The sequence below is a fragment of the Archocentrus centrarchus genome, chromosome 11 (assembly GCF_007364275.1).
Source record: "Archocentrus centrarchus isolate MPI-CPG fArcCen1 chromosome 11, fArcCen1, whole genome shotgun sequence".
NCBI classification, from domain to species: Eukaryota; Metazoa; Chordata; class Actinopteri; order Cichliformes; family Cichlidae; genus Archocentrus; species Archocentrus centrarchus.
In genome coordinates this window covers 20,793,793-20,819,214 of record NC_044356.1, presented here as the reverse complement: position 1 = coordinate 20,819,214, position 25,422 = coordinate 20,793,793, and the positions used below count along the sequence as shown (strand labels likewise).

The 25,422-nt window shown below is 40.7% G+C and overlaps 1 protein-coding gene across 1 annotated transcript; it reads right to left on the bottom strand.

The window, feature by feature from the left end:
- Positions 1–353: 353 nt before the first annotated feature.
- LOC115788050 (sorting nexin-13-like) lies at positions 354–25,191 on the bottom strand. Its single transcript, XM_030740925.1, has 25 exons — positions 25,028–25,191; positions 16,388–16,500; positions 16,169–16,271; positions 15,937–16,026; positions 11,438–11,559; positions 11,230–11,348; positions 10,851–10,955; positions 10,665–10,753; positions 10,336–10,419; positions 10,062–10,200; positions 9,832–9,920; positions 9,557–9,656; positions 8,242–8,435; positions 7,946–8,050; positions 7,658–7,828; positions 7,485–7,554; positions 6,696–6,838; positions 5,994–6,101; positions 5,785–5,895; positions 5,412–5,573; positions 5,230–5,301; positions 4,425–4,570; positions 4,257–4,325; positions 4,060–4,172; positions 354–2,913 (listed from the first exon to the last, which is right to left on the bottom strand). Exons 1-25 carry the CDS (start codon positions 25,037–25,039, stop codon positions 2,678–2,680), a joined length of 2,865 nt encoding a protein of 954 aa, XP_030596785.1. The 5' UTR covers positions 25,040–25,191; the 3' UTR covers positions 354–2,677.
- Between the last annotated feature and the right edge of the window lie 231 nt (positions 25,192–25,422).

The following is a 25,422-nucleotide window of genomic DNA, read 5'->3' as shown; positions in this document are numbered from 1 at the left end:
AATGGAGTCAGAATGGCTCTGCACAAATTGAGTGATTACTACTTTAGTTTTTAAAAGGGTAGTCATAGGTCACTTTTGTTTTCTGCACTTGGAAGCGGTCTGTTACTGATAAAAAAGCAAAACTAGAGACAGTGTCCTATTATCCAAGAACTTCAGATGCTATAGCAGCTCTTCACTTTCCAATTTCCTGTGTACCAAAGACTCGTGTGGCTGATCTTCCCTAAGCTGTTAGAGCAACCTCAGCAGCATATAATTAGGCTTAATGGGTGTGGTATGTTACTGAGTCATTATGAAGGAAAAATAAATAAATGCTGCAAATACTTCAGACACCATGCACACTGTAAGTCAGTTAGTCTGAGTTACCTTTTATTAGTGTTATACTGTTCTGAGCACAACTGCTCACAAGGAAAAGTTTGATAAGCATGATGCCAAAACAAACAAAAAAAAACACCCTAAAGTCATTTTCAGTCGCATAAAATGATCATGACATTCTGATTTTCTTTTTTTTAGGTTAAAGAAAAATATGAAAATAGAGTTGACAGTACATTTAGGCACACTATTAACACATACTGTACACAGATATGCACAATTTAATTTTCATTATCATATTCATATATACTGGGGTTAAAAAAAGACAAGCCTTCCTGTTGTATGGAGAGGTGTGCAGAAAGTTAAAGGTGATATCTCCTTCGCCATCATAAGGGACACATTATTCACCTCCCAATAAGAGAGGCTCCAGTCCAGTCCACGTCGTCCGACTCAGCCAATCAAGAGTCCACCGGCGCTGCTCAGTGCAAGCAAATCACAGCAGACGAAGTTTCCGTCCAATGACTGCAGCAGAATGGGGCGCTGTTCAGTCAATGGGAGCGGGACTCCCACACTTGCTACAGTAAGTGCTTATTAGCAGTGATTCTAGTGGTCACAGGACACAGCTCTTCTGTGAACCTGTTTGACCCATTTTTATGGGCGGGGGCAGAGTGGGTGGGTGGGGTCTTTTCAGCAGTCAGTTCATAACAACAAACATCTCTTCACACTTAACAGGCTTAAATGCATAACAGAAAAGAAGCAGTTGTTCAAGGCCGCCTCTGAACTAAGTGTCACTGGGCTGTGATGGGAAAATCCCCCTACTACCATCTAATAATCATCTCTGATTATTTCTGCAAGGGTGGGCTGGAGATAAGTGAGAAAATAAGCCCCTGCACACCAAAAAAAACAAACAAAAAAAGTCAGACTTATAAAACAAGTCTGTAAAATAAACATTGTACTTTTACAACAACGGAATGTTAAATTGTTGGGGTAAGAAGACATTTCCAGGAAAGCTTTCGTGTTTTCTGCTATTAAAACAATTTTCAGTATACAATGATTCAAAAATGCACATGCATTAAAGAAAACAAAAATATTGCACCAAATCCAAGACGTTATCCTCTGAACAAAGGTGATTAGGGATGCATCTCCATACCTCTCTCGATTTCCTTATTATGTTCAGTCGCATGAAGGCGAGCTACCTCTAGCGTGCATCTCTTGGTCAGTGTATACTGTATATAGATTTAAGGCTGGTTCCCTAACACACACTGACAGGTTCTGACAGAAGAGGGTTGCATCTTCGTGCTAAAACACACACACACACACATTCACACACAGTTCTGCATGAGCCAAATACAGAACAGACCAGAGAGTACATTCTTGAGTAGTCAGGCCCCTCCCACGATAACACACCTCAGCGTGTTGTCACAGCCTCACCTTATAGGTCATTAAAGGTCAACGTTGCATTCTCTTTCTTCACGTGATATGAAACACAGTAAAGTTTAGAGTATCCCAATATCACAACAGTACACGTGTGAACAGCATGAGCTTTGGTCAGCACAGGTTATGACAGTAGCATTAAAAGTGATGGAAGCTGTTCTTTACTTTGATGTTTAAGGGTGCTAAATTGATGTAACACTTTTTTGGGGGGGGGGGGGTCAAGCACTGAGGCTAGAGAAAACAAAATAAAACCCTTTTCAACCCATATTTGCTCAGTCACATATTAAAAAACAGCGCCTCTTAAACCCAGTGCTATCGACATTTTTGGTTGCTGTGAAAACAGTGCAAGCGATTTTGCAGCTCAAATGTCTACAGCATGAGGGAGAGTTTGATGACAGCTGTGTGGAACGTTCACTGATGTGGAAGAGAACTGTGCTGGCTGAAAGACAGAAGCAGGAAGGTAAGGCAAGGTGTGGGTCTATGTTATCTAGGTCCTGCAGTTTAAAAACAATACAGTATTTGTGGTCTGCTCTCTGGACCATGAAAAAGCAGCGTTGGCTGGCCCAGAGTAAAGCTCAACACAACTAAAAAGTCCCAAATGGAGAAGGGAAATATATAGGAACTAAAAGAAAATACAGCCAAGTTCAGTCTTGGTGCAAATTATGAGATTTGTGTTTGCGCATGTGTGTATGAGTGTAACTTGTCCTTATTTCTGTCAAGACAGAAACAAATCATCCAGATAATTGGAGTGTTTTCACCTTCAGGAGTGTGTGAGGGAAGAGGAAGGGCAGGATTCTCACACACAAATGCACACACCTCACTGTTCACAACAAGCCCCCCCCCCCAAAAAAAACCCCACCACCACTCACACCCTCAGCTCTCAAATCTCTGTGTGTCTAGTTGGCCCTTGTCCTGTTGCCTCTCTCCTCTCGTGTCACCTCTTGAGGGAGGTGGATTTCAGTTTCTGGTTGTATCTGTGGATGCGTGGCGAGCGGGAGTGTAGCTTGACAAAGAGCTCTGGGAATTTGTACTGAGGGAACATGGTCTCCAAGAAGCCCTCCAGGAAAACGTAGACTAACCGACGGTTCATGGGTTGGTACTGAAACATGTCAAAGACACGGAGGATGCCCTTTCTTGTGGTATCGGCTCCGATGATGTGCTTCAGCTCGTCTGAGGAAGAGAGGGAGGGAAAGGGTAGATATCAGCAGTGTGCACAACATTAAGGAGGTGGGAAAAAAATAGGGTTTAGGTTCATCTCCCTCTGCTCTCTTCTTTCCTTGAGGTGACAGTGGTTGTGCTTTAGTGCTATATAAATAGAATAAAACTGACTTGAATTTGTTCTGAGTTTACAGCAGTGCAAATCATTCAGCTTGCTCTTCAGTTTGCAATAATAATCCTTGAAATTTTTAGTTTGATAGCAAAAACAAAGCAAAGGCACGGGATAAAAGTCAGATGCACAGATAGACGGGCGGTATGACTACAATATCCTCCCACTTTATTTTACGCGAGAGGATAATAACATATTTTTCTGTGTTATTATCACAGTGCATGGGAGACAGATGATTCCAGTAAAAAGCAAGTGTGCTTTATCAGAGTTGGCAAACATCAATCAGAAGTGTGTAAGGAGCAAATCTTCTAGTTTCTCTTGAACCTTTCAGTTTTCTAATGTGCTTTCTCTGCCTCTTTCTAGTGCATCAAGTCATAATTGTCTCACTGCACCCTAGACCTGGACAGCAGATGGTTAAACAGTATTTACAGTGGGCATTTATATCTCCACTGAACACAAGAGGGGGTAATGAGCATATGCCAATCATTTCTTCAAAGCAGACTGGACAAAGCACAGAGGTGAATCTGGATGCTTCTCACTGACTTATTCCAGATTCTCACACTCCTCATCTAGAATACCACTGGGGTGTACTTCAATCTTTTCCTCACATATAAAATATATATTTTTAAATCTCAAATTGCCCAACATAGTTTGGAGGAGTGAGGAGGTTTTCTGGCAGCATACAGAAGAGCAGTGGATTCCTAATATGACTGAGAAACCCATTTATTCGACAGCTCTTGACGGACGTTGCCAGTTTGACTGCAGACATCCAGAAAGACGTCACTGACTCCTCTCTCCTTACAACTTTTCCATTCATATTCAGTGGGACGAGCTAAAATACAAGCATGATATATAAATGAATGGGAAAAAAAGGAGGCATTTAAAACAAATGAGAAGTGCCGTTTATCTTAAGTATGAGGGCTTCAAAGATAATGAGTAAGCAGATGGCGCCAGCAATATAAAATGTGTAGGTGTGTGTGTATTTTCACCTGGCATGATTCCCAGCAGGCTGGTTTTGGCAGCTACTCGTGTCCTCATGCGGATGCTCTTGTCCCGGCGGGGCGGGGTCTCAGCTAGAATACCATTGGGCCAGTAAGAATCCCTGTTCAAAGGCGGAGACACTAAAAGTTATACAATACTCCTCTGACTAATCAGAGATCCTTGAAATAAAAAGGCAATGTCTTACCTGAATTTTTTAACATAATCTGCCACCTGCTCTGGCGACGTCAGGTAGTCCACATGATCCACTATTTTCCTACAGAAAGACGCAAACATTAAATGTTTCTAACTAGTCTTTGTGCCAACATTCACCCAGTCTGAACTGTCTTTTCTAAGGATTTGATGTGGCTCTGACCTGTTGATTGTGTCTCCATATGTGGCCCTGATGAGCTGCTGCAGAAGGTTCTTAATGTTCCGGCGCAGCCACTGGTTTTTCTCTTTAAGATCAAACACCTCATCCATCAGCAGCAGCATTACCCGGAGTGGAATATTATCATCCACCTGGAAACCATTTTATTTAAAACACCTTGAAATGAAATGGAACACCTTGCAAACTAGCAGCAAACCCTCACAAGTTCTGTCACATAGCGAAGTTTGTTCACCATCGAAGGACGATTCCAGATCTAATGATCCAGAATGCTGAAAATGATTGGGTCAAAAGATAATTAACTCCTGTAGAGTAAGAAATAAAGTCAGTGACATGCAACTAACACTAAAACGACAAATATAACTAAACCTGATGTAATATGACAACTTCGGGTGGTATCTATTGCAGCGTAGCATTGGCACATAGAAAAATTTGGGGTGGGCGAGTTATGTGCCCTGCTCAGTGCCCTTCTAGTTCCTAAAAGCAAAGATGGTGGCAAAGTATAACACCCAAAAGAAAAGCTTTATAAGACCTTTTTTTAGTGGAAATTTAGCAATTTAAAAAAAATTTTTTTTTGTTTCAAATATTTTTATTAGAAGCACAGCACAAAAGTATAACGGCCCCATAAGACTTATGCTTCGTTTTGTTTTGTTTTACAATGCCCCTAGGGCACCTGCACATCTGTGTGCAGAAATTTAGCAATTTTTTAAGCTGTTTCTAATCAGACCTCATTGATATCTGGAAGTTTGTGCTCAGAGGCATTTCAAGAGAACTTTAGAAGGACTTTGCTCACATTGTCATCGAGCTGTGCAGAGACTCGACAGTGTTCAGGGTCGATGTCAGACTTGGGGAGGAGTGGAGGCACCTGGGAATAAAGAGAAAAATCAGAGGTTAGATTAACAAATACAGGGGATCAAGCAAAGCTTGTGCTTCATGACACTTATTCAAAATACTTGCAGTACTGGACGGTTCTACCTTCAGTATGGACTGTTTGATGTCTTGACCCAGTTTTTCTGACATGCGACCCATGTTGTCAGAGACTTTGGTCACTCCCTCTGCCAAACTGTCTGGGAGGGCTTTAACTGCATTGGATACATTTCTCATGGAGCTCCGTAGAGGATTCACAAATGTGTCTATCTGATGGGGGAATAAAACAAGAGCAGAAAATGAACTTTATAGACAAAATCTCAGCTAAGTTATAACAATACTGCTAATCATACTTTTAATTACTATAAGTAATCATTTTTACAGCATAGTAAAAATCCCAATTATCTACTTTATGTAGTAATTTAAAAAGAAAAACACTGCACAACACTGACAGGTATTCATATTTCAGAAAAAGAAATACCTTCCGTGCAAACTCTCCTTTGCCCTTGCTGTAGGCCTTGTTCTCTAGGAAGTCATACACATAGGGGATCAGAGTTGGGCAGGCCTTCACCATCTCTGGGTTCAGCAGCAACTGTAACAAACACAAAAATGTATTTATAGAAGGGAGATAACAATGTATGACAATAAAAAAAAGAATAGCATATGCAAACTATCACATAATAGCATTACCTGTAGGTAAGCATTGAGGTCTTTTTTTCTCTTCTCCAAGAAGTCTCTGTCCATGTTATTGAAAGTTTTCTTCCCCGGCAGTTTGAGGATTGATGCCAGGTTCTCAAACTAAAGCGGAACATATAAAAGATTCAGAAGAAGAAAATTGCAGCTGATGCTGCATCTTTAAATACTGTTTTTGACTTATTATCAGCTAAATGATTTAAAGACGAACTACTATGCTTTTCCTTATTTTCTATCCTGTATACATTTACTGTAACAATGCTGAATGCTAAGCCAAAGTTGTAAATAATGTACAGGTAATTCCTATAAGCCAAAACCTCAGGCTTCAGACTGCTCGAAACACTTTGTTTCCAACACTTATTTTCCCCAATTCTCTCGAGCCTTCAATTTGGCTATGCGGTCACCTTGGGCCTCAGCTCTGACTGTGGAAGAGGCAATGCTTCTGTTTGCAGAAGCCAGGCGAGGAGCAGCCAATCACATGAAAGCAGGCTTAAAGTGAAATGAGGAGTTGCTCAAAGAGTCAGTAGATGATGAAAAATATGTAATTTGTAACTGTAAATCATGTAAAACTACTGTAATAAAATGAGATCCCTCACCCCATCCCACCCCCACCCCACTGAAAGACACACACACACACACACACACACACACACACACACACACACACACACACACACACACACACACACACACACACACCTGTTCAGTGATTCTCATATGGAAGTCATGGAAGTCTGAGTAGCGGCGGTAGGTCTTCCAGGATTCCTCACTGCCATCTTGGTTGCGTCTAACCACAGTGATGGCGTACAGTGCGTAGGTCTTACCGTGGTCATTGCACACCCCTGCAGCACCCCAAAAGCCGGGGAGACAAGCATCAGCTACTTGATCCGGTAATACATCCAAAAGGAAATTGGAAAATGGGGGATGGGTTGATAAAAGCAGTAGAAAGAACAAGAGGACAAAAGGAAAGTGTTGCATGTGTAATTATGGGGGGCGTGAAAGAACAAGCAGAGGGGGAAAAAAAGGGAGCAAAGTGTATATGAATGAGATAAAAGGGAGGAAAATGTGTATAAATGGGATAAATAAAAGGGAGGAAAGTGTAACAGAATGGCAGGAAAGATAAGGGAGGGACAAGGAAGGAAAAAGGAAAAACAGAAAAATAGTGAAGGTAATGGAGTGACAGAAATAAAGAATACTGGAACAGTGTGATGTGACAGCAGACACATGCAGATGAATAGAGCTTAGCGGTAAAATGCTTTAAGAAAACATGCAGGGGAGGACCAAAAGGGAGAACAGATACCCAATATCCAAAAGAAAGTCTCTCACTCTCTCACACACACACACCCACACACACAATTCAACATTCAAAATGTTACAAGAATACCAAATCAAATCAAAAGAAAACACATAACCTTGTGCATTTATTACCCTTTGTGTCAGCAATTCCCCAAAACAAAAACCAACCTACTGAAAACTCGGTGAGCATACCTGTGTCAGAGATGAAGGCAAGAAGGTGCATAGATTCATCATGGCAGGAATTGGGCAAGTCATCCAAAGACTGAAATCACAAACAAGTCATCATAAACTAGTAATAATAACAACAGCATAGACAATAACCCATAAACACAAGTCCAATATTAAGTGGAAAAAAAAAAACTCACTAGGTTTATGCTTCCTGTTGGAGAACCATTGAAGGACTCTCCATCGCCATCATCAGACCCTCGGTAGCTTGGCTCTTTCAACATGTCCAGCTCTGCTAACATGCGGACATAAAGAGGGCTCTGCTTGAAGGATGGGTAATAGCACTCATCACGTAGCATCATGTCATACACCTGTTGTAAAGGACAAGCAATAATATTTGTTAGCAGAGTGGGGAAATAAAAACAAAATAATACAGCAGAAGAAAAAAAAAAAAAAAAAAAAAAAAAGAGGTGGGGGGGTGGGGGTACCTTTCTCTGGATTTCATCAAATATTTCTGGTGTGGGATCGTCTTTCCGTAGCTTCTCCCCAAGTCTTGCTAGTGATGCCTCGTCCACGTGCACCCTGGGGGATGCCTGTTGGAGCAGACAGAGACAAGTATTTAACTATACTAGACCACACAGATGCAAGAGAGCTGTACTTTAAATTTCCCTATAAAGAAATTACCATTTCCAAAGAAAAGTTGGGAAACTGTGCAAAATATAGCTGAAATGAGTGTGGCTTAAAATATTTGATGAGGCTGTGCATGTATCACTTTTTCAGCTACCTTTTCAGAGAGGTACTGCTCATAGACACCCAGTGCAGCTGCTTTCAGAAGCCCCTTGGTGGCACTAGGCTGCTTCTTGCCATCTTTCTGCCAGCCCTGCATGGCCTCCAGCTGCTGCTGTGCTGTCACCCTGTATCCCTCCACTGTAAGCCAGAAGAACAGCTCGGCCTGGGCCCCCGCTGCCTGCATGAAGTCTGGGTCAACAGACAGACAGCACTTGGTTACCTAAATCATATGATGCTATGGCATACTTACAGGGCCAGTGAATTTTGGACTCGGTATTTTTGGCAGGCTGTGGTCTCCAGCAGTCTCATTTCTAAAGATCCATTTACTGTTAGACTGTCATGATATTGGCCTTCTACTTGTTTACAGTTTTGGAGTTTTGTTGATCTACGCACAAATGTCATACAGCATGCAAAAGATCAAAAATTCTAGATTAACATGCGAAAACATTTCTTTATTTTCTATGAATTTTTAACTTGAAGACATCAAAATGTGTCCATTCTTTGAATTATTTTGGTTTATTAACAATGTAGAGAGAAAAATATTCACTTGTAGCACATTCATAAATTATTACATTTCTGATAAAAAAAAAAAAAAATTCCACTAGGTTTACAAGAGACCGTCAATTGATCACAATCCACACAGTGTTATCACCACATGCTAAAGACTGAAAACTCTAAGGGGGAAAATTTTACTGGCTGACTGGCTAAGCAGTGTAGCTGCACTGAATGGGGTTTTCCTCTCATAGCCGGGTTGAGGATTGTGGCAAAATGGTGCGTTGTTTATTTGCAGTTTATGCATCAGAAAGTGGTGAATTTTTGAGAGAGAGATTTTTGAGAGATATTTGCAGACAGTGAAGTTAAGATAACAAACATTGGAAATGTTGGAAAGTCCAGCTATTCTTGATTACATCACCGCTTGGCTGTTTTTGTGCACAGTCGGGATTCTGGGTCTTTGGCTAATTTTCCAGTGATGCGTCACAAACAAAAAAATAAAACATTTTAGGCAGCATAAATACTAGCATGCCTGGTTTAGTTATGTTTAGGCTGCTGAATGTTTTCCACAGCTGAGCTGACACAACTCGGCTTTGACTCCTAACTTGCACACACATGTACAAACTCTTATAATCTAATCTATAAAACAAACAACCTTTAGAAGTCTGTCATGCAAATGAGTATGTCTAAAGAGACAGGTTGGAGTCATACATTCAAGAGAAGTAGAATAACAGGGATTAAAAAGATAATTAACAGAAAAGTTTGAGATTATAACTACAGTGAGGTTTGGCATCTGTGTGAGGTGTTGATGTATTTACCCATAAAAAACTGCAGGGCTATGTTGTGGACAAGAATGTGATCCAGCGGAATGACACAAAGCTTTCCAAAGTTGGCTGCCAACTTCAAGGCATCAACCTCCTACACAACACAGAAACCGAATAAACAAAGAATGGTACAGAGAGCAAAGCATTAACATAACTAATGCTGACTTTGAGCAAAACCAGCTGATAGCTGTGCAGACAAAGCTGCACGATGCATGTTTAAACTGGGTCCTCCAATATAAGCACTTTAAAGCTTCCCTGCAGTTTCTCACCTTGCCAGACTGCAGTCTCTGGATCCTGGTCTCACACACCTTCTTCACAAACAGAAGACTGTTGATCTGGTTCTTGATCACATTAATGTCTAAAGGACAGGGAAACAAAAAGCGATCAGGACAGGAGAGGTAAGCAGTGTGCTGATTTCCATAAACTTTATCTAGGTACAGAATGACAAATCAGTTTTCAGTGCGTGTCTAATGTAAATGGAAAAAAAGTGAGTGCCCACCATCTCCAGCAGTGTCCAGGGAGCGTAGATACTGCAGCTCCTCCAGCACCTTGTCTTTAACGGCTTCCAGCTCAGCTGGCTTGTCTGTTAACTTGAGGATGTTCATGAAAGCTTCATAGTTACAGCTGCTATCCCGAATCTAGACAAAAAAAAAAAAAAAAAAAGGACATTCAGCTACACATACCAGCACCAAATTATATTTTTATCCCAACCCTTAAATTAAATGGGTTCTTGGATTGTTTCTTAGACAGTTTGGAGTTGTGTTAAATCTCACCATCCATATCACAAACTGGTTGATGTAGTCTGGGTCACTCAGCTGGTTGATCAGTGGAAGCAGGACACCACGCGCCAGCACCTCCTAAGAAACATAACAGTGTATTTCCAGGCATACTCACTCTAATTTACACTACAAACATGTCACTACACAGCCAGAATGTGCATGCAGGGGGATATAATGGGCGGCTGGCAGCCAGAGTGGCAGCATTTGACCTGTGGCTTCTTCATGATGACTACACAATACAGGTTTTATGGCATACTGTAAGAGCATATATGGATTTTTCTTTTTTGTATTTGCATCTCAGACCAATTTGTTCCTGCACTCACCCTTAGGAAGTATCTCATATTCTTGTTGTGGAAATCTCCAGGAGGTAGTAACAAGTACAGAAGCAACTCACACAAGTCCCGAAGAAACCCTGACAGACACGCAGAGTACAAGTTCAGGGTTACTAGTTACAACAAGAAGTTCTTCATAACTGTGAAATGTAAGGCCAAAAATGGAAGTGTCTTTACCTTCTTCATCTTTGCGTGAAGTGCACACAACATCTCGACAAATCTTCCTTTCCATTTCCATCTCAGCCTCAAAGAAAGACTCCACCAGCTCTTCTGTTATGTCCCCTGTTCAGAAATCACTATTCAGTCACAATCTGCATTATCCTTAGAAATTATCGCCCTGGCTTCATCAAAAACATTACAGGAAAAAAATTATCTGCAGTGCAATCACAATCAAATCTTTTCAAAACATCACAAAGCTTTGATTAAGCACCAAATGATTGTATTGTTATAGATGATCACAATCAGTATTAAAGAGAAGCTGAATCAGATCTGGAAACACAGCAAACATATTAATAACCACAGGGAGTGAGAAATAAAGTGAATGTGATGTGCGTACTTTGCTTGTCTTCTCTGTCACCATGGCGATCCTGGGCTTTTCTGAAAACACGTAAATGGGTAGCAAAGTCGTCCACCAGGCGAGTGGTAAAGTAAGGCTGCCAGTCCACCTCTTTGGACCTTTTCACACACACATGCACACAGTATAAATTGTTTGATATGTTTAAAATATATAAGCCAGAAAATGTGTTTGAATGTGTGTCTTGTACCGTGTGGAGAACTGGACAAGGGCATTCTGCAGCGTCTGCCTGATCTCTGATAAGAAGGACTCATCTTCGCTTAAAGTGTAGTACCAGTATTGGATGTAGTCTCTCAGTGCAAACTGGATTACCTAAAAAGACAAAGACATATGGAAGAAAAGAGGAGAGAAGTAAGGCAAAATTCTGCAAAGACAGCCCAGACTGAGTGAATTGAGAGCTAGAGAGGAGTCTGACTGAGAAAAGGATCAAACAATTAAATCTGTTTACTGTCACGTCACATACAAACATCTGGTGTGAGGTACAGATATGGAAGTAGATAATTGTATGCTTTAAAGACCATGATATCAAGATGAGCATTTTATCACATTTTCTGAAATAATCTCCACTGACACTAAAATGCTCGTTGACACAAATCATGTGACAGCTCAAAGACACAGGGCCTGGGTAAGCAAAAGTCATATATAAAAGTGAAATCTGGTAATCAAATGCAACTGATTAACTGATGTTCAGCAAGTGTGAGCACCTCTATAAATGCAGTTTGCAGGTCTGGAACATTCAGGTGTGCGTTAACACAATGCCACATTTTTCCCGTCAGCCCATGTTCAGACTATGTAATGCTTAGAGAAGTTGCAAAAAATCCAAGAACTACTTCTCAGACTCTAGCGGTCTCAGCTAGCATGTTGTATGTTAAAGTTCATGACAGAAGAATTAGAAGAAGACTGAACAGGTTTGGTTTGTTTGGAAGGGTTGCCAGGAGAAAGCTTCCTCTCTCTAAAAAGAACATGACAGCATGGCAAAATCATGTCTGAACAAACCACAAGACTTCTGTAACAACGTCCTTTGGACAGACAAGACTAAAGTGGAGATGTTTAGCTGTTATGCACAGCACAGCACAAACACCTCATACCAACTGTCAGCACAACAGTGGAGGGGTGATGATTTAGGGTTGTTCTGCAGCCACAGGACCTGGGCACTTTGCAGTTATTGAGTTGACCATGAACTCCTCTGTATACCAAAGTATTCTATTGTCAAATGTGAGGCCATCTGTCCAACAGCTAAAGCATGGCTGAAATTGTCATGCAACAGGACAATGATCCTAAGCTCAGCAGCAAATATACAACAGAATGGCTGAAAAATAAAGTCAGTCCAAGTCCAGACCTCAACCTGATTGAAAATGCTGTGGTGGGACCTTAAGAAAGCTGTGCAAAAACAAATGCCTGCAAACTTCAATGAACTGAAGTGACGCTGTAAAGAAAATTCCTCAATTTAAGAGACTGATAAATTCATACAGAAAAAGATTACTTCAAGTTATTGCTGATAAAGGTGATTCTACAAACTACTGAATGCTGAGGTGTACTTAGTTTTTCACATGACTGTAATTTATCACCAGAGGAGGCCGTGGCAAAGGGAACGAAGCACCCACAGAAAGTTGTAAATGACAAAATGTCTTATAGCATTGTAGAAATAATGCTGGTGACTGATAAGATCCAACCATGAAATTAACATGATCGTCTGCATAATCATTCATTTAACCAAAAAAAAAAAAAAAACCCACCTCCAATTCTGCCCTAAAAGAGTAGTGTGTATACTGAGTGTAAACACAATAAAAAGTTACAGGTTTTAAAGCGAAAAGGCGTGGATCTCCCTTTGATCACGCTAACACGTGAATCAGTGCGATACAGACTGAGAAGGAGCAAAAAGTGACAAAATGAAAAAAGTCCTTACATGAGCACATGTGTGTAGGGGAAAAAAAAAAGAAATCACATTTATTTCAGAAAGCATGATGCTGGCTCACATATCTCTGTACAAGATCTCAAGGGTCACATGCAGCTGAAAAGATAAATGAGTATTCCCAGGGGGAGGGGAGAGGAGAGATGCCAAAGAAGAGACGTTAGCGTCATCTGACCACCGCTAACTGCTGTGTCTGCACTTAACTCTGGTGGCCACACTGCTTTGCTGAGGATGTGCTGAAAGTAAGTTTTTGTGCAGTAAGTGTTGTAACCACAGGATAGTGTGGAAAGAAAAACTGTGACTAATAAACAGAAACCACTAAGTCCATCTTCCTTATCTGCAATGCTGGCATGATGAGTAGAATAAAATAGAAAAAATAAATAATAAAAAAAAGGAGTATAAACACTGTTGCATCAGCAGACTCAAATGTCTCAATCTTTTTCATTTACTAAGGACACATGACGCAAAGAGCTTTGGTGTAACGGTACAGAAAGTTTGTTATATTGTGTATCCGGGCGGAGTTTTCAATCAAGTCAGACAAAGTGCCTAATAAATCTATATTTTCAATAGAAAAATAAATTCGTTGACAGAAATCACTGTGTGGTGAACATTATGTAAGGATATTTCTATAAAAAACTGAAAGGAAAACAAACAAAAAAAAAAACAGACAAAACATTGCGTGATGTTGTTATGCCAGAAAACAAACATTTAACAAACAGAGGAGGAGATCTGAGGTTTATTCTGTTTAAAGTCAAGAATGCTTCTGCAAGCGTGCACCAGCAACATGGCTTCTATTACAAAGCGTGATGCTTGTACATGATAATCATTTAATTAAGCCATTATATCATTCAATAATTTGTCGCATTTTCCTGCTTTTGGCTTATTATATTTTTATAAGTTGAAAAAAAAATATTTAGCATATATCAAAAGACAACAGACGCAGAGCTCCAGACTCATCTGACATGCAGACTTCAATGAGTCATGAAGTGCTTGATAGCCAGTACTTCTCTGTGGCTCAAGGCAATTAAGTCACTGACCAGGGAGAGCTGAGCTGATAGGTCAGACAGAGATCTAAAACCACCACAGTCCAAAAAGTCTGGAGTATTAGCATTTGTCACCCAGGCATAATCTTGTTACCTGCTCTTAGCTTCTCTCCTTAGCTGCTGTCCTGTTATCATAAGTACAGCACCTACTCAGAGCTGGGTAAAGTGGACAGTGGTTTTCTCAAAGCAAAAAGCTTTTCTTTTAAACCCATATTAGGTAAAACTTCTCATTGTAAACAGATAATTACAAAATTAAAAATAAGCCCTTCGTCAGTTCTCTTGGTTTCCTTTAACTGCCTACGGGACTAGTTTCTATGTGAAGGAATTATTATAACTTTTCTGTGAAATCCAAAGGATGTAATGCTCTGGACCCATTCTCTCTCTCTCTCTCTCTCTCCCTCCCCCACTCTCAGCATGAACAGTGAGCAACAGTAGCTAATGGTACAGGAAAGAAGTAACAAGAGTACTATTAGTGACCCTCAAACCAGCAGTGCTCATGGAAGGAAAATTATAGTAGAAAAAGATTATGACCAAAAATAGGGTTTAAAAAATACATCTTCTGGCAAAGTAGGTTTGAACAGGTAATAATAGGCCCTTATTTCAGTGGGCTAGAAATATAAAAAAATATATATACCAGTTTGTACCATTATAAGGTGTAGAGACACAAGCAGAGTAAATATACCTTCAATCATTACAGGTGTGCAACACTAACAACATTATTTTTCTGACCTCTAGAGACATTGGTGTTTACTAACTTTTTTGCATCTTGAGTGCATGGACCTGGACTTTTTGGAGCTTTTATTTATTTTGTTAGTTAGAATCTTTTTTCTTTTTTACTGGCTAACAGTAGCTAGAAATGAAGTCCTAAATCATTAATGCCAACAAAGGGCCACCTCCCAGCACAACACAGACTACATACAAGGCAAAAATAAATAATTATAACTGATATGGCTTCAAATTGTTTTTAGCTGGAAAAAATGTTAGTGAGCAAGCAAGTTAAGGTAAGCCTGCTACAGTAGCTGCTGTGTTGGGTACACAGCAATCTAGCCAGAAACAATTCACAGCCCAGCAGTGTCAGACGACTGGGGTGGGGAAGGGAACATCTAATGGAAAATGCTAATTGGCTAATTCTCAAATTACTAATTAATTCACTGGTTATCCTGTGTTATATTATGTTATAATAGTAGTCAACACAAATCCAGTTACACAGCTATCTCTAACTTAGCTGTGCAACATATATTAGTATTGGTAGCTACGTCTCACCCAAGTGTACTTTCTTGTATTTGTAATAATACTCAGCGTATACACTAGTCTCCAGTTGTTGCACATCGTACACAACATGCATACAGAGTAGTGCAACACAACAGTGCAGGATGGTACGGACTGAAGCTCAGGTACAGCAGTGTGTGAGAATGAGCTATGAGCAAACACAAGGAACACTGCCATTCACCGAATAGCCATGAGTGTAATCAGCATGTAATCAGCATTCAACCAGTTGTTTATTAGTTTTCATTTTTATCAAATGTAAATATGTCCTTGTTGGGGTAGTGACACCAGGAAAGGGGCAAGACGTGCTTATGAAGAAATGAATTTGTATTCAAACAGAGTTTTGACCATGTGTCCATGTATACTATATAATAAAATTGGTAATCTATGCTTCCCCATTATGAAACAAGTATCAAATGCACAAGAAGTCACAAAACTTTTCACAAAGAGCAGCACATAAACACACACCTGTTGTAGTGGTTCATCTATGAAACTAGACCCAGTCAGTCTCCGGTCAATCTTTATAGGCTTTATCTCCAGTTTCATCTCATCCAACGTCTGAAAGACACAAAACAAACCACAATGAGCGGTGCAGCGAAACAGGAGTAAAGCAATAAGAGAAAACATTAATGAGCTCCATGACATCTGGCAGGCCAGGTCACTTGTTTGTGCAGGCGAGGTCGAAGTGTGTGTATTTTACCTTCAGTATACCAATTTGTGTGGGTGGCAAGTACGAGTGCTCGCACTTTTCCAGGTGTTTCTCGGAGTTGATCTTTCCATAAAGCAAAGTGACCGCAAAGCCCCTGTGAATCAGAAGTGTAATTTAGAAATCAGCTAAAAACTGGTCAGCCAACGTGCTGTGTCTGTGAAAGAAATGTAGGCTTAAGTGAAGACTGGCTATGAAGGTCTTGCTGCTCACCCTCCAATGAAGCAGAAGATATAAAAGGCCAGGTAGAATATGGCAAAGGGTCCAAAAGTGACAAGGAACAGCACAACTCCAAGACCCCCCCATCCCCAGATGGACAGACTGGCCTGAAACACACATAAGAAAAAAAAAAACACATGCTAAATACACAATTCAACTGAGCCCATACTTAAGCTATACTGAGGATAATATTCTATATAATGACCATAAATGGTCCTCAACAGAGCAGACAAAAAAAGAGATGTCTGTACAGGAAGGCATTACATAAAAGAGTATCAGACAAAAACTGTGATTGTGCGTGTGTGTGTGTGTGTGTGTGTACTTGTGTGCTACATCCTATGGTTTTCCTGTTGTTGTCAGTGCAGGAAACCAAGCTCTAGTTTCGAACCTGTTCTAGCTCCAACTTTACCACATAAGTTACTCGAGTACCTCTTTTTTTTTAATCCTTATCATATCAAAAATACAGATGTGGTTATTAATAAAACAAAAACAAACAAGAAACACCAGAAAACATAAGTGCTACTTTATCTTGTCCACAGAGTGTATGCTGGAGATTGTGATAGGAAGGATGCACCTAACATTGTGCTTCACAAACCTCAGAAGGAGTCTGCTGCAGACATTAAACCAAGCCCTGCACACCTTCAAAAATTACTGTAATACTGTCAATTTGTTTTTATGTGTTAAAGTTATTTATACAAGGGTTCTGAAATGTAAAAGAGAAAAGCCCTCAAATACTCTCACTGTGAAGCCATCAGACAGAATCACTGACAGGCATGATGGTCAGCAGTGATGATCTTTGGCTGCCCTACATTCACGCTCGAGTTCCTTAGATAAGCAGCTCCTCTGGTGGGGCTGGATAGGAACACACAGAGCTTCCTTTGGACACTGAGACATTGTTCTTACTGCCACAGTTGACTGTGGCTAGTCGGATGACACGCATTAGACTAGCTGCAAACAGTGTCACATCCAGAAACATGGGGTCAGTCAGTTTACTGTGTATATACGCAGAGCTAATCAGTGCCAAATTAAGGTACGGGGAACTTGACGAAATAATGACTGCGAAGCGCAATCCACCCATCCATTTTTTCCCGCTTATCCAATTCAGGGTTGTTCAGGTTGCTGGAGCTGCTATAGGGTGAGAGGTGGGTCCACCCTGGACAGGTCGCCAGTCTGTCGCAGGGCCTAACAGAGAGAAAGACACATTCACACATATGGGCAATTTAGAATCACCAGTTAGCCTAACACCACTAACTGCATGTCTTTGGACTGTGGAGGGAAGCCGGAGTACCCAGAGACAACCCACACAGACACGGGGAAAATGCAAACTCCACACAGAAAGGCCCCAGCGAGGTGGATTCAAACCCAGGACCATCTGCGATCCTTGACCTTCTAGCAACAGTGCTAACCACCGTGGCTGCCCCACAAAGGGCAATCTGTGGCTCTACAAACATGCAAATGCACTGTTTTCTTGCTTAATCCTAAAAGATAACAAATAAATTACAACAAGAGAGCAGTGAATGTGTGGATTCATGAAGCCTGATTTATAGTGCTACCTTAAAACTACATTCTACACTATGTAAGGCTTCCCAGAAAAGTAACCACACAACTGTCATAGGTCTTCTTCTCATTAATATCCAGTCATATATCTTTTCTACAGAATTTTTTCAGCTTCAATTGTGATAGCAGAACAATACACAGACACCAGCATGCAAGTATAAATGCTACATCACCCACTACAATATAGGCTCTATGAAGGATTCAATGCCGGACTATAAATCAAGCTTAAAGCTACTGTAGAGGAGCTGCTACCACAGTGTAGCATTGAAGAGAGTTGTGCTGACAGATGACGACGACATCAAGGATCACCTATGGTCAAAGCTACAGGCAATAGCTTGCATTTTTCCCACTGATGCATTAAACTGTATATAAGTTTATAATAACTTTATATATATATATATATATATATATATATATATATATATATATATATATATATATATATATATATATATATATATATATATATATAGTTCGTAATAAACTGAATCTGCCTCAATATAATTTCATGTCGCACCTCCACATACAACCCACACGCAACACAGCCTGGCCAGGTGGGCACAGGTGCGCACACTCATGTTCATGCATGGTGTGCTGACTGGCTACAGTGATCCATCATCATCACTGCCATCAAATGACAGTAAACAGAAAGACATTTCAAGCTGCTAGGTTAATTTTTAAATCAGAGCTTAACATGAACGCTTTTGCAGAGGCACTCGGTTTTTTTTCCACTGGACATTTTTGTTGGTGAAAAACTCTGAGGTGTGTGGGAATGGAAGCTGAAGAGTACAGGAGAAACGGGTGAGAAATTTTACACAGGGGGAAAAGCACTTGCCAATATAGAAAAACTATACATCTAAGCGAATTCCATAACCTAATACTTGTTCAGCTGTTGGTGTGCACACCTCACTTTCACTCATGCATTATTTTTTTTTTTGCATTTGGGCCATACATTGGGCATTATGGCGGGTGGACAGCGCTACCACAATGGGTGCACATTAATCTCCTCTGCCACCCAGCAGTGATGCTATCAGTCATCAGTGATGCCACTGGGGACATTAGAACAAACGGACAATTGAGCAAATTGCCCAACCCTACAGCATACTACAAATTATGGTAGAACATGGACAAGTATCTGTCAGTTACTGTGACAAAACAATAGCAGCAAGAGTGAAAGGGAAGGTTTACATGATGGTAGTGAGACCTGCTATGATATATGGTTTTGGAGGTGGTGAGACTGACAAAAGGACAGGAGGACAAACTGGAGGTGGCAGAATCGAAGTCATTGAGATTTTCATTGGGAGTGACCAGAATGGACAAGACTAGAAATTCGTATATCAGAGGGGCAAGCTCGGGTTGAGTGCTTTGAAAACAAAGTCAGAGAGGCAAGGCTGAGATGGTTTGGACATGTGCAGAGGAGGGATAGTGGATATATTGGACAAAGGATGTTGAATATGGAGCTGTCAGGCAGGATGAAAAGAGAAAGACCACAAAAAAGATTCATGGATGTAGTGAAGGTCATGCAGAGGGTTGGTGTGATAGAAGAGGATGCTAGGGATTGGCTGAGATTCAATTCAATTTTATTTATATAGTACCAAATCACAAACAGTCGCCTCAAGACCCTACAATAATACAGAGAAAACTCAACAATCAAACGATCCCTACAGGGAGCAACTGAAGAAACAGAAGAACACAAGGTTGGGTAGGTTGGAGCCTATCCCAGCTGTCATAGGGCGAGAGGCAGGGTACACCCTGAACAGGTCGCCAGCCTGTCGCAGGGCCAACACAGAGAGACAACCAACCTTTCACACTCACATTCACGCTTTCATCCACACCTATGGGCAATTTAGAGTAGCCAATTAACCTAACCCCAGTAAGTGCATGTTTTTGGGATGTGGGAGGAAATCCACGCAAGCACGGGGAGAACATGCAAACTCTACACAGAGAGAGGGAGAGGCCTGGGCCAAGGTGGAATTGAACCCAGACCTTTCAGATGTTGTTCTAACTGTGAGGCAGCAGTGCTAACCACTGTGACACCGTGCTGCACTTAAGGATGCATTATCTATGTATTTCATATAATACACTGAATTTGGTGGTCATTGTTCAGATGTGCTTGTTCCATGACAGACCCTGTCAGTATGGTTGTCCTGGTCCAAAACTGAAACAGAATGGGTTACAGTAAACAGTGTCGCAGCTGGACCAGGTTTTATAAAGCTGATAGCAGGCACTTTAAAAAAAAAAAAAAAAAAAAAACTTCACTAGTACTGGTTCAGATCTTAAAGCAAAACTTTTTTTAAAATCCACCCTGTTTTGATCTTGCTCTGTGAAGCACTTTGGTCTGTGTGTGCTCATGAATAGTGTTACATAAGTAAACCTGACTTGAGTTGAGGTTAATTTCACAGTAAACAGGATAAATTAAAACTGAGGCTGATAGCTGTCACTGAGGACCTGCTCACCTGACTTTGCTTGCTCATCAGAGCCAACTAGACAGGCCCTGATACAGTGCAGGCTGAGACATACGGGACACATCACACTAACAGAACAAGCAGCATCTCTGAGCATGCCTTTCAATAAATGGCGCATACCTGACTGTCACTTTGTTTATAAATGTGGCTATGGGAGAGGCAGGAAGTATTCCAGCATATTTATATGCAATGTAACAACTTGATCACTCAAAAACCTCATGTAGAGTACACGAGGTTGTCTACACTACACATCACCTTGTTTTGTACCAAAGCTGACATGATTTCAGAGTCTCAGTTACATAAGACATTGCGCTTTCTCTTATTGTTGAAACATCTGAACTGATGACACAAACACAGCGAGCACAATTTTCACGTCGTCAACCCGGTTTTTCCTCAATACCTTGCCAATACTATAAAAACCACATTTCTGATGTACATGGATTTAAAAGAAATCAGGCTACTCCAAAGACCTGCCTATAAAAAAAATGTCTCAAACTTAAATGACTAAGCTCAAGCCCATGCTGCAGTATGTGTCCAAACTGGCTAGACTAACCCTCTTTCTTAAGTTATAGAGAACAAGAACAAAGTCACTAATTGCAGGGTTGGGAGGAGAAATAGGGCTGGCCAGTGAAGAGGACCATTATTACAGTTCAACTAGGAGTGTAGCAACACAAAGGAATGCTTTTCAGAAAGCTTGCCACAAAATGTGACAATCTGAAATGGACCATTTCAGTGTCCTGAAATCTAACACTACCAAAGCAACTATAATATATCAGCCAGAATGCTGTGACCATTTAAGTGAAAACCAAATCAACACTTCGACCTGTTGTACCACATCTACAATGTTTAACTTCATCCCACACTCTCCATCACAGGGAAGGCAGCCGGTCCATTTTCAGGTCTATTCAAAAACCGTTTAGCTAACCAATGCAGTCATATTTACTAACAGCAGGCCTTAGTAAAGACTGTTATAATATTTCATTATCAAACACACTAACAGTGTGATAGAGAAACCTGAAGCAGCAACTTGCAGATTTAGTTACAAATTTTCTCTAAATAAGATCCAGGTCCAAAGTTAACAAACCTTTGTATGCAAGTTTAATTCCTGTGACAAACATCTTAATAGCAACTAAATTTAGCCCACAGTGGAGGGAAAACCAACTTTCCACTGACTTTGTATTTCGTGCAAGTGCTTCCCTATCAAGTGGCTTTACTTAACTACAACAGCTTGCTAACCCAGAGTTAACATCAGACATAGCAACACAGTGAAATCTAATATTTTAGCTGGCTAAAGCCAACTAAAGGCATTTTGTCAGCACTTCAGCCCTCAGATACAGATTATATTATTGTGTTTTCCCTCCAGTGGATGCATTTTTCAGAGTAAGATGTGTTGTGCTTTGTCTATACTATTTTAGGACAAAAAAAACAACAACATATAGGCAAGTTTGTCCTTGTCAGAACAAACCGCAAGCTATGCTGTGCTAATTATAGCATCCAGCATAGGTAGGCAAAGTAGTTTGTTAATCAGCTTAAACATATCAGTTTATATCTTAAAACCAGAAAAAAAAATAAAAGATAGATAAGGTAAGTAATGAGTATATTTGTGAGAATATGTGTTTTTCAAATGTAAATAATGTAAAGAAGGATATAGTTGTGTCCATTAAGCCATTCACAATCTTGAGACTCCTGAGAAATGTAGCTCAGTAATGCAAGTATGTGTTTGACGTCAGTGGCGTCAATAAGCAGTAGTAAACGTGGACGCTATCAGTAGGATTTTGTGATGAGGCTGTGGAGGCTTGGCTCTGTAGAAGAGATGATAACTGACACTCTTGAGTCATTACAGCTTACGCAGGGTTTAAAACATGAACCATCTGTTCCAGTGATTAACACCCAAGCCCAATGGGGATCCACACATCTCAATATCTAGGCAATTCCTTATGTAATACACACTAAATAGGCACACATTAACACAAAAGTGACAGTATTTAAGGCACTGAACAAGATCACAGATGCAGATGAGCACTGAAGCACAGCTCTCAGGCATATTAAATTGTTAACCAGTGGCTGGAAATTGCAACATGGCTTAAGAGAATTGCATGAAGACGTGTTTAAAAACATCTGTTAAAATGTACTTAGTTTATCATCATCCAGATTATCCTGATGTTAGGTGTTAAACAATTTGCGTAAATATGCTGGCCAAGGATCAAATACAGAAATATCGCTGTGGATTTTACTACACTTCAAACTAAAACAAAGACATTTTGATTTTGCTTTTTCTCGACTTTAAAATAACTAATTATACACTGTGAAATTAATCCATATATTTGTGTCTTAGTATTTCTGCCATGTCCTTGATGTTTAATTCACTCATGCACTTATGAAGAATAGTAGCAACATGTCCTTGATTCCAGGCACATTCTGATATGCACAACCAGCCTCTTATCAGTGTGTCTCCAAGATAACTTCTTCCTAAACTTTCCTGGCAGAAACTAAAAAGAAAACCACGTACATGCACACACACACGTGCATGAAGTACGACTTAACATTGGATATTTCTATTTCTGTGATCGATGTAAGTCCTCAGGCGCTTAGCTGCAAACCCTGGGCAGTGTGGTCATTAGGTGAGAGGTTAACTAAGCCCATTAAAGCTCTCCTGTGGGAGATCATGCTTGAGAGAAAGAGAAAGTCAGTGGGCCTTACTGATCATGCTGGCCTAATCCACCAGGACCACCAAAATACAAAGAGCTGCTCTATTAACCTTATGATAGAAAAGGTATAAGAAATAATAATGTTAATTTCCAGAGAGGCCAAGAAATGTTGTAGTTCACTTAAAAATGAGAGTGGAGAAAGAAATGTTAATTTCTGACTTGGTCTGTTTCTTAAAAAGACCAATCAAATTATTCAAATTAAAGTTATACCAGGTTCTGAACTTTTTTTTTTTTTTTTGGCAAATTGAGAGTAACATACTAATGATCCTGAAAACTGAGGGAGTGAGTGAGTGAGTGGTGCAGCTTGTTATGTTTAGTTCCCCTGAGCTGAGGTTTGATCCTGCTATTTGGGTGAAGTGAGCCACACCCCTCTTCTGATATAAACAGTGTCCCCAGCTGCTACTTTTCACCTTCCAATGATTAAGTGCTCCGGGAAGGCATAACTGGGGATTTAAACTCATTATATAGTCAGCTAGTACAAATCATCAGGCCAGCAGTACCCCAACTAGAGCTGAAACTGGAACACACAACCAATGAGGACACACTGGGAATTGAACTTAAGCCCATTCAAGGTTCTGCAGTAATCATGATGGTGACAACTACAAATTTCAGACATCATGTGAGCTGCATCCTGTCTCAGCGTGACCTAGACACACCGTACATATAGCTGGGCTAAAAAAAAAAAAAAAAAAAAATTTTAATTAAAAACATACAGGTCTGGACATGGCTTAACTCTTGATAGCTGTGAGCCTCTTTGGCACACAGAAGGAAGGAGAGGTACACTAGCAGGCCTGATGTGACAACATGCTGGACTTAATGTCTACCAAGCTTTGATTAAGGCAGCTTAATGAGGTTTAGCAAGTGGTGAAAAGCACTGAGTTAACGTTGTGTGCCTGTGGACGAGCACACAATGCACTCCCATCAAACTCTGCATGCAAAGGTGAATTGATCAAGCTGTGCAGACAGGCCACTCACTTACAGAAGCAAATCAGGCAGATAGAAAAACACCATGTGTCAGTGTCTGCAACTAAACTTCGTGATGCAGTTAACATCAAAGGACCTTATACAAAGTCATACCTTTCACTCATTTCTCACTAAGGTTAGCGGAATCATTCCCAAAGAGCAACCAAGCCAAAATGAAACACTTGACTGCCCATCTCACCTGCAGCTCAAAATGAGGTCTGCTCTGTTGGCTTGCAAGCAGATTTCATGACCAGCAACATTAGTCTGTCCTTTTAAACCAGGATACTAGCGAGCATCACGTGAGTGTTATAGAAAATCCCTGCAACCACTGACCAACAATGGGCTCAATTAATATTTCAAGACAAGCCTGTGCTAGGCCATTTAGCTGTGACTGAATGGAAGGAAAAAGCTTGTCGGACTTAGTCTACATCACACCAATGTCACACCATTCATGCTGACTGCATCTAACTGCCACAGTGCAACACGTTTATTACCGACATAAATGTTTGCATACGATACAGTTGGTTAAGCAGTCCATGTGACTAAAAATGTAACTTTCCCCTCGCGTTAGCCTCTCTTGCCGCCCACCCAGCTCACCTGTATTTGTCGTAATGTGGAAATTTGCTCTTGAGGGTTTTCACTCATAATCTAAACGCAGACTGCCGACATTGCCTGTGTCGAGCTAATTCCAGCGCAGTGTTGACAGTGCGGATATCCTAAGCCCATCGTATTAACTTAGCGTTAACGGTGTAATCCCGCGCTGACTGCCACTTATAGCTGACAGGCTTTGCGATAACACAGCGGCAGCGAACCGTCCTCTCCCCATCAGGCTCCCGTGTTTACCTGCGGGGCTAGGCGCTAGCTGTTCCGGGCTAACTAGCCATGTCAACCACAAACTAGTGCCGCGACACGCGCGTCTTTTTCCACGGGCGCTAACTTACCTCTGCAAACATCGTCTAAAAGGCTGTGAGTTGCGGCGGCTCTGGCTAACCCCACCACATTGTAACATGCGAAGAGGAGGTTATCTTCTCAGTTAAAATCGCTCGTATTTCCAACCTCCGTACTCTCTTCGGAGCGTCGCCATGTTTGCAAGGTTTACGTCGTGGGTGCCCAGTTTCTGGACGTCGACATACCATTGGCTGAAAGGCGATGACGCAGAATGCAGCGATAATCTCTATTGGCTGACCTAAATAAAATAGTTCGCCAATTTCTGACATTCACAGACTGTACCCAAACTGGATATTATTCTAAGTCATTTTCACCAATATTATTTCGCACTCACAAAATGTTGAAAAAAATAAAAGCCATCGCATTCGCAACATTATTAACAGTTTAA

Bases quoted from the DNA above. Each gene is read 5' to 3' on its own strand.
- LOC115788050 (XM_030740925.1), bottom strand. The intron at 10,201-10,335 runs GTGAGATTTAAC...TTTTTTGTCTAG, and splicing joins ACCAGTTTGTGATATGGATG to ATTCGGGATAGCAGCTGTAA. The intron at 8,051-8,241 runs GTAGCTGAAAAA...CTGCTCCAACAG, and splicing joins AGCAGTACCTCTCTGAAAAG to GCATCCCCCAGGGTGCACGT.